The sequence below is a fragment of the Coptis chinensis genome, unplaced genomic scaffold, assembly GCF_015680905.1.
Source record: "Coptis chinensis isolate HL-2020 unplaced genomic scaffold, ASM1568090v1 utg167_pilon_pilon, whole genome shotgun sequence".
Lineage (NCBI taxonomy): Eukaryota > Viridiplantae > Streptophyta > Magnoliopsida > Ranunculales > Ranunculaceae > Coptis > Coptis chinensis.
The window spans coordinates 197989-214643 of NW_028238110.1; the positions used below are offsets into that span (position 1 = coordinate 197989).

At 36.6% G+C, this 16655-nt stretch overlaps 2 protein-coding genes across 2 annotated transcripts; one reads left to right on the top strand and one right to left on the bottom strand.

The window, feature by feature from the left end:
* Nucleotides 1-422: 422 nt before the first annotated feature.
* LOC147473899 (uncharacterized) lies at nucleotides 423-8787 on the bottom strand. The gene is made up of 7 exons (XM_086586888.1): nucleotides 8629-8787; nucleotides 7998-8051; nucleotides 7351-7424; nucleotides 7015-7097; nucleotides 6826-6883; nucleotides 882-978; nucleotides 423-776 (listed from the first exon to the last, which is right to left on the bottom strand). Exons 1-6 carry the CDS (start codon nucleotides 8668-8670, stop codon nucleotides 900-902), a joined length of 390 nt encoding a protein of 129 aa, XP_086443014.1. The 5' UTR covers nucleotides 8671-8787; the 3' UTR covers nucleotides 423-776; nucleotides 882-899.
* A 115-nt stretch (nucleotides 8788-8902) lies between these two features.
* LOC147473900 (2-succinylbenzoate--CoA ligase, chloroplastic/peroxisomal-like) lies at nucleotides 8903-14942 on the top strand. Its single transcript, XM_086586889.1, has 11 exons — nucleotides 8903-9245; nucleotides 9350-9422; nucleotides 9608-9785; nucleotides 9961-10059; nucleotides 10145-10242; nucleotides 11037-11230; nucleotides 11651-11740; nucleotides 12143-12183; nucleotides 13124-13509; nucleotides 13625-13836; nucleotides 14392-14942. Exons 1-11 carry the CDS (start codon nucleotides 9046-9048, stop codon nucleotides 14459-14461), a joined length of 1641 nt encoding a protein of 546 aa, XP_086443015.1. The 5' UTR covers nucleotides 8903-9045; the 3' UTR covers nucleotides 14462-14942.
* Nucleotides 14943-16655: the final 1713 nt, after the last annotated feature.

A 16655-nucleotide genomic window follows, 5' to 3' on the forward strand; every position in this document is an offset into this window, starting at 1 on the left:
TGGCGAATCTGTGAACCAAAACAAAACAAAATATGGCGAATTTAGCTATAAGCAGTATTCTGGAGAAGGTAATAATAATATACTGGACTTACCCTCTTCGTTCTCCCATCATTTTTATTGATCTCTCTCTCAATCAATTTGGTTTCTCTTTCATTTTAGAACAAAAGAAGCGTGGCTGCATGGTGCAAGGCTCCAAATTTCAAACTAGAGCCTTAATTTTGAAAATCTAATAACAATAATAACAATAAATAAACCTTGTTCACATTCTTCTCGCATAAATGTTCACTCCAAACCAATTCTTAAAAGCATAGCATTGGGTTTTTGAGATACACAACTAGACTTTGGTAAACGGCTACGTTGTCTATCATCGCATTTGTTGATATACCAAAATTTTGATTCAGAAATTATTTGAGACCAGTTAATAACGGAAATATCTGACCAAAATATACATGAGGTTTCAAAAGTTGAACAGTTTCTCAATCGTCGGTGTGTTTAGAGCCACACGCACACACAGGTGCAGGTCATCCTATGTCTTTTAAACCTTCTTTCTTATTTTGTTCTCCAAACACAACCACAAAAGTTTATGTTTTACTCAACAAACATGAACCTTCTAGTTTAAAAATGTACAAGAGATTAACACCAACCAGACACCAAAAAACTTACTATTAGCACCAACCAGACACCATAACTTGACATGCATTCGGCGGACTGCATGCATCACCAATTTCATGAGTAAAAGTACTGCAGGACTGTGTGGGAACTTGTTGCTTGGAACACTGGGGGGACACAAAGTGAACGCAAGTGGTTTTGGGTGATTTAAGAAAGCCGGAAGCGGACACCATAATACGGTTGGACTGCATGCAAACTTGTTGTTGGAATACTTCTTACGTCAAAACGACTTAGAATTCACTGTCAAAGCATGTAGTCATGATTTTGGAAACCATGGACCGAGCAAAAGGAATGTAACTCAAGCTATACCTGTGAAAGAACGAAGAATATTATGATAATTAACCATGACAAGAACGGAATAAAGCTAGAAACAATAACTGTCACATAAAACAAAGACGGGACTGTTTTTTTACAACCGGAACTGGCTGTTCAAACATTTGCTTTATATGATCATCACTCTTTTACATGATACAGCTTCAGCTATTTGGAATACACTATAAGACCATGCATTGTCAGAAAGTGGTGTTTCGTGGTGTAGAAGGGAGGGAGCAAAGGTTGAACCTCTGCTTTTGCTTTTGGAGTGAATTATTCAGAAACCCATATATGTTTCGCAAAATTTCACAAATCTACTGGAAAATCATCTATCATGGCAAGGAGAGCTCACTTTACTAAGTAGTTATTGTGATATTAATGTAGATTTGATTATCGAAAAAAAGATATTAATATAGATTTTACATAGATTTTACTGGTGGAAGCTTCAGTTTAACAATCTACACTTCAATTAATCAAACAAAAGACAACTTTTTTATTGGATTTTAGTGGCGGAAGCTTCATTTTAACAATCTACACTTGAATTAATCAAACAAAAGACAACTCTTTTATTGATAATCTCTCAATTATTCATAAACACAAAAACACAACTAAAACACCTCCCTAAAACCATAAGCCCTTATTTATACTAACCCTGACAACAAAGCAAACCAATAAAAAACAAACACATGGCAAATACTAACTAATGGGCTCCTAATTGCACACACAAAACACGACTATGGGCTTGGACTCAAACTAGGGGCGCACGCCCTTGACACTGACACCAACAACTTCAACGTCTACATCAGATATACTAATACATTATCATTAAAATAACACACAAGGCAATACATCGTCAAAAGCAAGTTACTAAAAATTTCATCTTTACAATGAACGTGGGAGAATGGACTTTGTAAATCCCCTCTCCTCACTATGCGTGTCAATTTGACGACGTGGGATAGTGAATTCCGTACTAGCATCTCCTTACTATGCTCTCTCATTAAGCTAAATCGGATAAACTAAAAGATATTGGAATTATAGGAGCTTTAAGCCCTTCTAGTTTGTATGCTTATGCACAGGCCATTTTGAAATTTATCTTGATAAAAACTCGTCAAGTGAAGGCAACCCGTTAATTGGGGGAGGGATCCCGTTTACCTAATTAAGAAATGTGATTTCCATTTTAATAGGTGAAGAATTTCTGTTTCGATAGATGACTTAATTTAGAAGTGTGATTCCCATTTTAATAGGAGAGGAATTCCGACTTAATGTAGAAGTGCTAGAATTTATGTTTTCAATAGGTGAAGGAATTCCCATTTTAATAGGAGATCACGTAGATTTTTAATAGAGCTTGAAAAATGCATTGAGTGCAAGATTTAACATTAGTAAATAGATTTACAACCCCCTCTCTTACTATGCTCTTGCACTTTGCTATTTGCTATGGCATTAAGCTACGTTAGATTAGCGGTGCAACGTGGGCGGGTTGAGGGGTCTAGCTAACTCAACGCAAAGATTTGAAGGGTAAGCCTAGTGGTATCACAAACAACTCCAAAATTTCATACCCATTAAAGAAACATTTGTTGATTCTTCTTTATATAAACACTCGAGGAAAGACCACGCTTTGAATAGCCACACAAAATTCGGAAAAACCACTATATCAGAAAAACAAGGAAAATGATATCTCACGGGAAATGAAACATTACTTACGAACTAAATACAACATTTTAGTAAAATTGGCCCAATATTCAATTTACTTAGTAGATTTTGATAGGAGTGATAAATGGTGGCTCATAAACGCTGGTTTTGAGGAAAAATAATGGGAAGAATACTCAAATAAATGGCCAGACCCTAATCTATAGAGCAATAGTGGAACCATTTTGCCAGGGCGTTTCTTTCCATTCCTTGTGAGCCACTTATTTCTCTAAAACAAGATATTAAAGTGTTTCTCCCTCAGGTTGGTTTTGTAATTGTCTTCTTTTTCATTACAAGATAATTAGAAGTTATGTTTACGGCAGTCTTCCAAAAGATAGTATCTCTACGCTATAAGATAGCCGAATTTCCCAACACCTACCCTCAACTCTCGAGTAGTGTTATTCTGCTCTCTCACTTCTTATAATTTTGAAACACCTCCCAAACTTCCCTAAAAGTATACTACAACTTTTCCACTTTTTTTGTAATACCTCTTTCCCAAATTGACAAATTTCCACTTTCTATCCTTAAAACAAATTTGATAGTTTTATGCACTTTTATAAAACCCTATCCAGAGCTATGAATTTCGAAAGAGCTACTAATGAGATGTTTTGATGTAGAACATGAGTTCGTTGTTTTGAAGACATAGGCGTACGCCTATGTTTCCTCCATATATTATAGGCATGCACCTATAGCTCAAGTCCCATCCCATGGTCGTGTTTCGTGTGTGCAATTAGGAGTCTTTAGTTATTATTTGTCACGTGTCTGTTTTCTATTGGTTTATTGTTTATTAGGGTTATTATAAATAAGAACTTATGGTTAGGGTTTCATTTAGTTGTTTAGTTGTGTTTGTGTTTATGAATTATAGAGTGAGATTCAATAAAATGTGAGACTTTTAGGGTTCTACAAAGTGTAGATTTTGATTAAGTGTTGCTTCCGCCGCTTCAATCTACATTATGTTTTCTAATCGAGTTTTCCCTCTCACAAATCACGATCTCTCGCTCGCCAACCAAATAGGAGGCATTAAGATCCAAAACACAAAGCTTCAATTAACAACTTATATGGTTTGATAGGAATGACCAATCTGTGTTGATTCAAATTGTTTTCAACTGTTTTAGTATGTTTAGTAACTCAACTTATATGGTTTGATTCACATTCCAAATAATTCCCATCCCCGAACTTACTAACTAGGTCCTGCTATCTATAACTAGATCATTGCAAAACTCAATGGCACATTTTCAATGAAAGATTTGGATTCAATGCATTATTTTCTTGGTTTAGTAAAGCAAATATGCTTCGGGCTAAACCTTCATCTACACCTATCTCAAGTAGTTGTAAACTGGATAATCACACACTGGTTAGCTTCTTACTGACCCTACAGTTTACAGATCTTTGGTAGGAGGACTTCAACACTTGACATGGACCAGGCCGGATGTGTTTTTTGCTGTTAATTTGGTTTGTCAGTTCATGCATAAGCCACGAATGACTCACTTCAGTGCAGTTAAAAGAATTTTGAGATATTTGAAGGGTACTATTACTCATGGACGTACGAAAGGAACATTGCATTTGAATGCCTTCCCTGATGCAGATTGGGCAGGTTGTCCCATGGATAGAAGATCTATCACTGGATATTGTGTGTTCTTAGGATCAAACTTAATTTCATGGTCTGCAAAGAAATAGCACATTGTGGCAAGATCAACAACAGAGGCTTTGGCACATACAGCTGCAAAATTGTATTGGTTATGTACATTATTCAAATATCTCAAGATTTCTCTTTTACAAAGACCAACGGTTCACTGTGATCAAGTGAGCGGAGTTTAACGTTAACGCTCGGGGGGGGGCCCAAAATCTCATTTGGTTGGTTTCTCGTTTTGTCTATCCATCTCTCCTCCTCTTCTTCTTCACCATACACTCTTTCTCTCCAATATCTCTCTCTCATTCTTCTTCAACCACCCAAAGCCCTAACTCGCTCTCGCTCTCTCTCTCTCTCACTCTTGAGGTTGGGTTCAAAAGTCATTCCAAAATCCACTTCGTTGGTAATCTGTCCGTATACCACCCTAAAAAAAAAAAAAAAAAATCGCTACAGATTCCTTCCTCCACATTCTCTCATCTCACCCACAAAATCAACTCCCATAGATAGCATGTGTTTAAAGCTAAATAAAAAGGTTTGATTTCAATATCGCTCTTCTCGTTTGTGATTCTCTCTCCCGCCCCACCACTTCTGGGTTTGGTCCTTGTTAATTCTTCCTCTTGTCGCTATAGTCGGCCAAAAGGTAATCCAAATCTGCCAACACCCTTTTCAAGTTAGTCCCAATTTTTGAGTTTGCTTCATACGAATTTTCTTATTTGATTTTGATTTGGTGGTGTTTAGAATTCGAAAATTATGATTGATTCTCGTGTGTTTATTAAATTGGGTGTTTATAGATATATTGCTCTCGAGCAAGTACCAAGACAATATATGGTTTGCACAAGGAGGGTGATACATAATTTACAACTGCTGATGTAGTTCTTGAGGTTATTACCAAGCCAAAGATTCTTCCCATTACTTAGGTAAAATAATTTCTTAGCCCTTTTACTTATCTAATTACATGTTCACTAAATTGATGATGTTCAATTTGGTTGATTACTTTTATCGCCTGTGTTTGGATCTTAGCATTTGGTATTGCTCAAATACTAAGAGGCGGAGTTCATCAAGGCAGGATTGCATGTTTCCATAGTTATTTGGTGACTCTTAGATGAAATTAGTAAAAGAGCTTATTGTCGGATAAATATCAACCATGAAACCATTAGATTTACAACCAAGCTTGGTGAATGATACTATGTACAAGTCGCACAATTCATGATTTATAACTTTCTCGATTGAACATGAAGTGTTTTTGATAATTCTCGTATTTGGTGAAATGGATTCTGAATTGTTATTGGGAAAGCTATGACTTGTGTTGCGGCTTGCGAGAATCGGTGATTCAACATGTACTAACTAGGTTTATGGATCAATATTTGGTGTGTGATTGAATATATTCTTGCAAGTTGTTTGATGAACTACCGCATATAGGGTTTGTTTTTTATTTGAGAAGGGGTGACACTTTAGCTAACTATCGATTCCTCTCTTCTTGATTATAGTTTACTAAGTGTTGCAAATTTAGGTAGTATCTATTGGTTCACTCGTTTGTTTTCTCTCTTTTTTTGAATTGAAGTATCAAGTGAAGTGATGGGGTTTTATTATTTTGGTGGTATTTGTTGTTTTTGGATGGTTTAATAACTTGGGTATGCTTTGAATTTGTTTGTATGGTGGAATTGGACTCGTTGGGTGTTTTTTTTTGGTTCAATTAACGTTCTCTGAGCAAATTGAATGTAACAAGTCCCAGTCACATTAGACACTTTGAGATGAGATTTGAAAGTGCTTCATTCATTCATTCATTCTTTTACGTGCACTGCCAACCCTTAGAATTCATTTGAGACTATTTTGGAGAAGAGAGCCCCACTCTTCCCTGATGGTAATTGGATTTCTTGAAAGGTGTCTGGGGACTTGGGAGTGTTATTCTCTACTCCTTCTCCTCTCCGCTCCCCTTAATCGCAATGCAAGTATACTAGTAATATAAGTGTCATCTCATTGGCCAACAACCTTGTCTTTCATGCAAGAACAAAAAACGTGGAGATTGATTATTATTATGTCAGGGAATTGGTCACTTCAAAAAATTTGGAAGTTAAATATTTGTGCACAAAAGATCAATTGGCAGACATTTTTACCAGGGGTTTATCTGTTCGGAGGTTTCAATTCTTACTTTCCAAGCTTTCAGTCCAACCTTCTCCCTTCAGCTTGAAGGGGAGTATTAAGGATATATATGACTCATATCATTTAACAGTCAAAGATCAAGAAAGTCAGAGTATGATAAAGTCAAGTTTAAGACACCTCGTCATTCTGTAACTGATTCTGTTTTTTTTTTTTTTTTGGACAAGTAACTGATTCTGTTGTAATCATCATTTAGGTTGTTATTAAGTTGTAACTAACTCTGTCTACTATATAAAGACAATGTAATCATTTGTTAGAATTCAATAAACAGTGAATCATTTCATTCACACTTTGTTTAGAGAGATCATTACCGTTATTCATGTATGCGCACTACAACATAATTTATATCGATTATTTTAAAGTAGAATTACCAAATAAGTGCTTGAACTCTAATACGATTGCCACAAGAGTTAAGAGCTTGTTGTGGACCTGCACAATTACAAGGCACCAACAAATTACAAAAAAAAAAAAATTGTATATCCCAAGAGCCATATGACCACTTAGTTGGAACAAAAGCTGATAGACTCACAAATAGAGAGGAAAACAGAGCGTGATAATACTTGAGAGGTATGTAGCAGTTGCATATATACGAACAGGATCAAGCATCATTGTCAGTTGTGTTTTGGGCCTGAGGAAGGCTGTGCTGCCATACAAAAGACAACTTTAGAATCTGGAAAAGACGACAGAACCAAGTCATAAAGAGAGTACATGATAAAAGAAACAATGAACTAAGGGTAAATCAAAATATCAAATAGGATGAATCATGCTGCTTCGATGTTACAAAATAAAGATATTACCAAACAGACTATACAAGCGACCTTCGTTAATGTAGGATATTCCTACTCTCTTTGTTACTGTATCATTGTATGAAAAATATACATCGATCCGAAACAAACCTCCCAAGTGAAAGCAGATTCCCAAAGGTGAACGTTATCCCAAACTTGATTGGATTGAAGAAAACAAGCATTGACTGCCACCAAAAAAAATTAAGTGAAGATGCCGATTAGAATTTAACAGGCCTTTCATCGCCCTCAAGCAATGGAGCTAAGACAAAAACTAAGATTTTTCATAAAAAGCTAAAAGCCTTGAAAAACAAGTGAGGCAAATGTCTGGACCACTATAGATCACAACAAAAGAAAAGTGTCAGCAATAGTTTGTATTATATTTACTCAAAATTGACTGTACGTCCTTACATTTTTTAATGAAACTATTTTGCAGGAAAAAAGATATTATGTTTAGTCTTTAGATGAAATGAAATTGAAACCAAATTTCAATATCTTAACCTACTAATACATTTCAACTTTAACATCACATGTAAACTCTTAATCAATAACGTCGTTACGTTTGTCTCAATTTGGTATTTGATTAAGTAATGGAAAACTTTAGATGTATCCTCAAGTGGAGCGGAATGAAATATCTGATTGGCACATGGTAGAAGAACAAAAGGCGATGAAAATTGCTAGAATAACTTGGAAATTGTAGTGCCAGGAATGTATAACAAGCAAACAGAAATTAAAGGATTCATATGTGCAGTCAAACTTACTAGAAGTGTACAGGATAAACCAGCCATCAAGCATGTTGCAAAGCCATACAATCTCTGATCATTGAGTCGAGAAAAGCAACAATCAGTTCCAGTATGAGCTCAGAAAAGGTACAAGTTTATATTTCACAATCAACAAAATGAACCTTCCGAAAAGGTATGGGTATTTCATGTTTGTATTTTGAGGATACTTGTTCGTCTCAAGCAATAAGGCTAACTTGCCAGGAAGATTTCCCAAACAAACAAAGAGAAACCCAATATATATATATATATATATATATATATATATATATATATATATATATATATATATATATATATATATATATATATATATTTTGGTGATAAGGCTAAAATTTTATATTCTCACAAAATTATGTAATTCCTAACATGAAATAGTTTTAGGCTTGATTAAAAAAGCTTAGAAATGCAAAGAATGTAAGTCATTGGCATGTATTCTAATAATAAATCAATAACCAAGTTGTATTTTTTGCTTTGGTCTCTTAGGTTATATAAAGTATAGTAAGTGAGTATGGGATTCTAATGTTTATGAGTTGCTTATAATAAAATAAAAATTGTGTTGTTGGTTAAAAAATAAATAAAATGGATGAGGAGATGAGGAGAAGAAACGAGCCTGTGTGGTGGATAAGGTACAGTTGCGATTGAATTCGTCCATGAAAGAGCTGTCAGCAGCTTCTTGGTCGTCGTCCTGAAGTTCAGGAATCAGGATTAGGTGGGGAGTGTCGGGGACCTTTCTATTCTGGGTATTTGTGACCCATTTAACTGAGCCCAGCCCAACAATAGTGACAAGATTGAGTACCAGTTATTTTCGTCCATAAAGTTTCTTTTCACTAGCATGCGTATATGTTCTCACCATGTTCATTATCTTCTAGAGATTGTTAACGTGCATATGGGTTATATCATTCTATCGAAATGGAATGGTTTTATTATATGTGTCCTTCGACTGCTAGAAGGCATTTTTGAGTAAAGTTTGAGCACTACCAGCTTTGTTGCATGCCAAGGCAGCTTACTGTTGTAGATAGTCAGTGACATGGAAGAGCAGCGGCAAGGGCACATATGTCAATGCCTGAGGCGGATTTCTAGGATTCGTCTCGACTCTCCTTTCACAATCTTCGGCAACCGCACAAAGACGGGTCTCCAATTCGTGGAGGGCGTCCAAAGCCTGGCTCTTGGTTTGTCCAATCTCGGACTCAAACCTGGTCACGTTGTCGCCATTGCTGCTCTCAACAGGTTTTATTTATTATTTTTAAATTAAATTCCCTCTCCTTTAGAAACCTGCTGTATCAAATGTCAAAACCAGAAAAGTTTTTACCTCTGTTTTTCTCTTGTCTCAGTGATATTTACTTGGAATGGATGTTGGCTGTTGCATATATTGGAGCCATTATATCTCCACTCAATTACCGTTGGGTAAGCAATCTTATTTCATACAAGGAGAAACGTTTTAGGGATAAATGTGTCTCTCGTCACGGCTTCAATTGTTTTAAGAGCTTAAACTTTATTTCAAGACATAAGAATCAAGAGGTTCAAGAGCATAATAATAACATTTATTAAAGACTTACGAATTAAGACGTATTCCCTGCTTCAACTTCCAGAGCTTGGAGGAGGCGAGATCAGCATTGGAGATTTTGGAACCAGAAATGCTTGTGGTTGACGACAGCTGTGCTATCTGGTACTTTGAGCTGCAAACCTATAATTCTCTCAGGTGGCATGTTTGTCTTGGTGACCCTTTACCCTTTGTCAACCACAGTGACAATGGTGGGTTGGATCAGGGTAGGAAACTGGAGAGCTGCTGTACTAAATCACAGATAGAGATTCTAAAATCAGTCATTATTCCATTTCTCGTGTGTCTCTTTCCAGAAATGTTTAACCTTCACAATAGACTTTTATTTCTTCTAATATTCTGCCTTTATATACCTTCTTAGCATTTACGTATATCCTTTTCCAGTATTAACTACAGGAACCCTTAAAAGTGTTCTGCAAACATCTGCCTCTCTTGACTATCAGTGGGCGCCTGAGGGCATTGTTCTTATATGCTTCACTTCAGGTAACCGTTTACACCACATTCTTGTTATCATGTGTTTTCTTCGACATACATAATACTATGTTTTTAAACACATGCTCTTATTCAGGAACCTCTGGAAGGCCTAAGGGAGTTGCCATTGGCCATACAGCTCTGATTGTACAATCACTTGCAAAGATTGCAGTTGCTGGTTACAGTGAAGAAGATGTATGCTCCAGTAAAAAAAATTATCTTGGAAAATTGACAAAAACCTAGTTATTTGGTTGTCAAGTTGAAGCACGTGTAGGATGCAATAGGGTGAGAAGGACCTTAATGATATGAATTTTAATATCTAGCACGGTACAAAAGTTTGATGAATACACGGTGAGGCAGTATATTAACTAATTTCTGATATCAGAAAGTGATACACAGAGGTTGCCTCCGTTGGTTCTGAAAACTTGGTAAGTAGGGGTGAAATAGGGCAATCTGTGTACAACAGTAAATAAGTCGATTTTTATGCATGTGATCCATTACATGTTTTAATAAATCTTTCTCATTTTTTTCTGGATAGATAGATGTATTAGACCTTTGGTATGTTCAAACTCGTTTTGAAGTGATGCAAAATATGGCTGAAGATTTTTCCCTCGACAGTAGTTATATATTTGTTCCCAGGTATAATAAAAGCTAACTTTACAGTTTTAAACCAGAATAACAAAGAGTTGCATCTGATATATAGTTTTTCAGTATAATGCTGAATGCCCTCACTGTGATTATGTGTTGATTCCAACTTGTTTGTAGGTTCTATATATGGTCAGTGAGAAATCCAATAATCTGATAGGGCGTAAATATAGAATCATGTTTACATAAATATATACTGGATTTACACTCTGAGGCATACAAAACCATCCACCTACACACAATCTTTAGTCCTGGGATTTGTATTTCTATAGTTTCTCACTAAGAAAATAGCAGCAGACTCTGATTTTTTTTATGATTGTGGAAATTCATTGAGGGTATTGCAGGTTTATCTCCATACAGCTCCTTTGTGCCACATTGGTGGAATATCTTCAGGCTTGGCCATGCTGATGGTAGGTGCCTGCCATGTGTTATTGCCCAAGTTTGTATCAGGATCAGTTCTTCAAGCCATAGAACAATACCATGTGTCATCGCTAATCACTGTTCCTGCAATGATGGCTGACTTGATATCCTACATCAGGTTAAATACTTACTACCATCTAAGGAGCAGTACGTCCTTAGTAGCTTGCTAAAGTGCATGGATTATTGTTACTACTTACTACTTTACTAGGCACCCCTTTCATTGTACTTCTTCCTCGATATAATAGTAAAATTCAGGTTTATGGGACAGTAATAAAAAACAAATGTAAATATAAAAGAAGGGGAAGTAAAGTACACCATCCATCTCTATTATGTGCACTGCCCCATTTACTTTTAGGTCTAATATTCTGATGGTATGCCACTTGTATGCTCTCATATGTTACAGCTGTTTGTCTCATGCTATGGTAGTTTCTCTAGTATACTACAGTAGTTTCAGAGACCGTATATTGCCATGTCTCAAACTATTAGCCTAATCTTTGTCCATATTGGTTTGATTTGTTTTGTTATCGATTTTGATCAGGAGTCGTGCAACTTGGAAGAAAGGAAAAAGTTTGAAGAAGATATTAAATGGAGGTGGACAACTCTCACCTAAGCTTATTAGGGATGCTGCTGAAGCAAGGCCCAAAATATCGATATCGATCAATATATCGGTGTACCCAAAAACCGATATATATCGGATATATCGGATATTTCGGATATATCTATTTTTTTGGTAACCAGTCCAAACTATTTAAAATATCGGAAATATCGGATATATATCGGAAATATATTGGAAATATCGGATTTATATTTTAAAATGGTCAAAAAGTCAACCGATATATATCGATTATATCGGAAATATCGATTATATCGGCGATATAAAGTTTCATATCAGAAATTCGATATATATCGGAAAAAAGAGTTCTATATTCGGTGGATATATATCGGAAATATCGATGTCGGTGTACCAAAATACCGATATATATATATCGGGATATATATATCGGATATATCGGCGATATTTTGGTCCATGTGCTGAAGTATTTCCTAACGCTATGCTTATTTCAGCATATGGTGGGTTCTCTCTTTCGGTTAAAATATTCTGAATTCATCTGCGATGAAGTAAAGCTACCTATTGACTCTTCTTTTTGCCTGATACAGGCAGAAAAAGTATCTCTGCTGGACTATAAACTTTTTGGTGTTATTACTTTAACGTGAAATAGTTGTCGAACTTCTTTTGCTGAAATGGAATAGAAATGCACGTCTCTTTCCCTTCTTTTCTTTTTTCTATTTTTGGTATAAAACTATTTATTACAAATAACTTCTCACAAAATCTTTATGGAATCTTACAGTTTACATGCTGGTTCTATCCTTCTATGCGGCCTCTGTACAATTTTAGATTTAGTTCTCATTTTCAAACATGGAAGATAGATCATATTAAAGTGAATCCAATAAATTTTGGAACCACTTAGCGCACAAGGATATATGAGTATCTAGTTTGTAGGTTGGTCATCTTGTTTAACACTTCCTGATATAGCACTTGTTGTCAGTTCTTGTACTCACCCGCAAATTTTATCTTGACTTGGCGTGTTGATATGGCGGTGTCATTTTGTATCACTTGACCACAAGGTTAACGGTCAACCCAGTTTGAATTGGATGTGCCGTTTAATTGTGGGGGCGGGGGGGGGGGGGGATCCTAATTTCCGAGTGGGGGGTAAATCCTAATTGGCTATTTGACTCATCTAGTGGGGTGATAATACTAGTTAACCCTATTTATATTAGCTCTATTGTCTCCATATACAGTTATATTAGTATTACTGTACTAAATGAGTGAACTACAGAAAGCATGTGAATAAGACTTGCTTGGAGATTTCCCTTTCCCAAAGAAGAATGGTAGTTCTGGATACCTGAACAAAATACTTATTTCCAGTTATTTTACTAATTTTCTCTGGAAATTTTGTTAGTCCTCCTCCTTGTTTATCTTGTTTTTTTTCCCTCGTTGCTAATTTAATAGGTATGACGGAGACGTGTTCTTCACTTACCTTCATGACCCTTAATCAGATTCAATGTATTGGTTTCAAAGGACACCCTCAAAAGATTAGTGAAGTCAAACCTGACTGGGATAACCAGCTGGGTGTATGTGTTGGAAAACCTGCTCCACATGTGGAATTATTTGTCAATGGTAATGGGCACTGTTCAATTGGAAGGATTTTAACAAGGGGGCCACATGTAATGCTGAAGTATTGGAATCAAGTTCCACTCAAGAAATTAGACTCTTTGCATCAAGGTTGGCTTGACACAGGTGACATAGGCTGGTTGGATGATAAAGGTGCTGTCTGGCTTATTGGACGATCTAATGATAGAATTAAGAGTGGAGGGGAGAACGTGTATCCTGAAGAGGTAAGTATTACGTCCTTTGTCACATCCTAAAATCGATGACTTCATGGGTCAGGCTAGATGCCCGTTTGACAAAATAACTGCACGTCTCCATGAATTTTACTTTGTTATCACCCAGGTGGAGGCCGTCTTATCACAACATCCAGGAGTTTACAGCATTGCCGTTGTAGGAGTTCCAGATGCACGTCTATCGGAGATGGTGGTAGCATGTGTTCAATTGCAAGAGGGCTGGAAGTGGGTTGGTCACGATTCCCAGTCGCCTGAAAGAATGGATCTTCAACTAACTACTAATATCCTCTACGAGTATTGCAAAGAAAATAAAATGACCAGGTATTCTTTTTTCCCCACCTTGAGTACAAGTTATAATAAAACATTGTGTGAAATAATAAAGTATAAGAACTCTCCTGCAGCCATCTATTGAGTAATGATACGTCAAATGGTGTACGATTACAAATATTCCTATGCATGGCAATGAAATATCACTGAAGTGGAGGGGAAATCGTACTATATGAACATTTTGTAGTGAATTTAAGTAATCAGAGAATTTAGTGTGGTCACACCTCCCTCAAGTCAAAATAAACATCAATCTTTGGTATCTGCTATATGGAATTCATTTAAATTCCTATTATAAAGTAAACTGACCTAATGGAATCCAGAAATTATAAATCTTAGGTAAATAATCCATTATTAATTGTTATATTTCTATCAATAATTGTACCTCTGTAGAAACTTAAGTTGGCACAATAGACTAATTTGGAAAGTAAATAACTGTGAGGAAAGACAATTTACCTTCTTAACTGAGTTAACCACAGGTCTCATAAAACTAGGTTGAGGACTTGAGGTAATGAACTAATGATAGTGTTGTACTTTTGGCTTTTGGTGCAGGTTCAAGATTCCAAAGATTTTTATTCCATGGAGAGGACCTTTTCCATTAACATCTCCTAGTAATCTTTAATCATGCATGCAGGTCAACAAAATCAGGTCTCTTTAGAATGAAATGGCAATCTGCAATCAGTTCAAATAGTGGTCACAGAAGATCCATGACCATTTTCTAGAGCTGCATAGATCCAATCTTGATTTGAACTGCCATATTTTTCTGAAGTTGAGGTTTCTAACAAATGAAATGGCAATCCCCAATTAATTCAAATATCGGTTAGAATAGATCAAAGAATGACGAAGTGTCCTTAGAGCTATATATGGTTTTCTTCGTTATTCCATGGACCTTTGAAATTCATCGTTGCGCATTTTGTGGTTTGATGGGACTTGGGAGGATATGTTGTAGAGCTTGATACGGATGTATGAGTTGTTTTGACACCTGTTGGCTGTATTTTAATTTTTGTTTGCACTTTCTCTTGTACTTGGTCTTCTCGACCTACCACTCTTTGATGTTGATGAAATTCTAAAGAATGCCAAGGTCAAACCATCCTAGAGAAGCACTGAGCATCGCTTACCCTGATACAGTTCGTGTTAGAGATTAGGTTAATAAGGATGTGATTTCCACTTGTATTTACCTTCCCTTTCGTCTTCATCTATGAAACATGGTCAGGCCAGGACATTGGCATATGCGTCCTTGACTAAAGTACTTATCCTCCATCGCCTCAGAATCATAATGGGTGCGCTCAGCTGTGCCCACCACTCCACCCATGGGTACCATTGTCTACCTAGCCGGCCATATATATATATATATTAATGGTTTTTAAGTTATACGGTTCGGTTTTGTTGAGGGCTGGCTCTAGGGCAAGGCCATCTAGATAGCCGCCTAGGCCCCACATTTAGGTATAGCAAAAAGCCCCTCAAAAGACTAATCCTTATGCTAGCCCAAGCCCAATACTTAAATCCTCCTATATTAATTAGATTCTAAGCCTATACTTAAATGGTCCAAGCCCAATAATCAAACCCACTAAACCAAACACAGCCTACTTTAGGGCTGTTCATAAAAACCGGACCGAACCGAACCGTGGACACCCCTAGCCTACTTATATGCCAATATAAATCCAAAAAACATGAATGGCTTTGTTTCAATATAGGCCCTATTGTTTTTGCTTGCCATGGTCCCCAGGAAGTCAGAGCCGGCCCTGGTTCTGTTTCCACTGGCGAATACCGAACCCAACATGCCGATTCTTAATTTTAAAACCCATAAACTGAACCAAGGCTACTGGTTTGGTTTGATTTGGTTCGGTTTCATGGTTCGGTTCTTTGGTGAACAGCCTATTCCTAAGTCCTAACTAACATTTTTAGTGGCTTTACTAATCCTATGTGTGCAGTTCTGACTTCTGACTTCTGACTAAATTAAAGGAATATATATGCCAGTTGTGAGGCATTCAATCCTCCAAGGTTCAAAATCTCATTCTTTGTTCAGTCTGTGCAAAAGTCACTGCTAGAAAAGAGTTTCTTTATATAGCCTTTTTATGTCGATCTTCCTACCTAACATATTGTCTCCCAAGATCTTGCTTTTGTTACAAGTAAAAGAAGTGTCCTTCCTCTCTGATCTATAATTGAATATAATGTAAGGTTGTGGCAAGAACACACAGAGTTTTTTATAAATCGAGCGGGTTGTGAAGATTCCCTTTTTTGTGAGAGGCCATTGTAGCTTATCAGTTAAGTCATGTTGACTTAGATGAATGGTGGTGATTTGTTGAGTAGTTCGCGCATTAAAGAGTGTGTGAATGAGGGGTACATTCCAAGTTGCCTGGAAGGAATATAATGAGGTCTTGAACGAAGGAGGTTGGAAGGTGGATATTAGTAGCATCTTCCCTACTGGTGGGAGGTAGACCTAGTATCCAGTTATTGTCCCAGATGGAGATATTGGAGCCATTACCAACTCTCCAAATGGAATTTTTTTTTAACAAGTTTTAGACTAGTTGTAACACTTTTCCTTGGCACGTGAAAAGCTCACCACGAGCTCTCAACTTCACATGGAAATGCTATCACGGTTTTGCACCGACAAGAGCAACAATTGGCACTCACATAAACATCCCTACCACAGCTTGTCCTACCTGTAACTACCACAACGAGTCTCTACATCATATGCTTCTTGAATGCCCTTTCATGAGAGCATGTTGGTATGCCTCCAAATGTAGTTTCCAACTTGATCAAGTGCGTCACCTGAATCCTAAAATTTGGATAAGTCTTTGGCTTTCCCCTCCAAA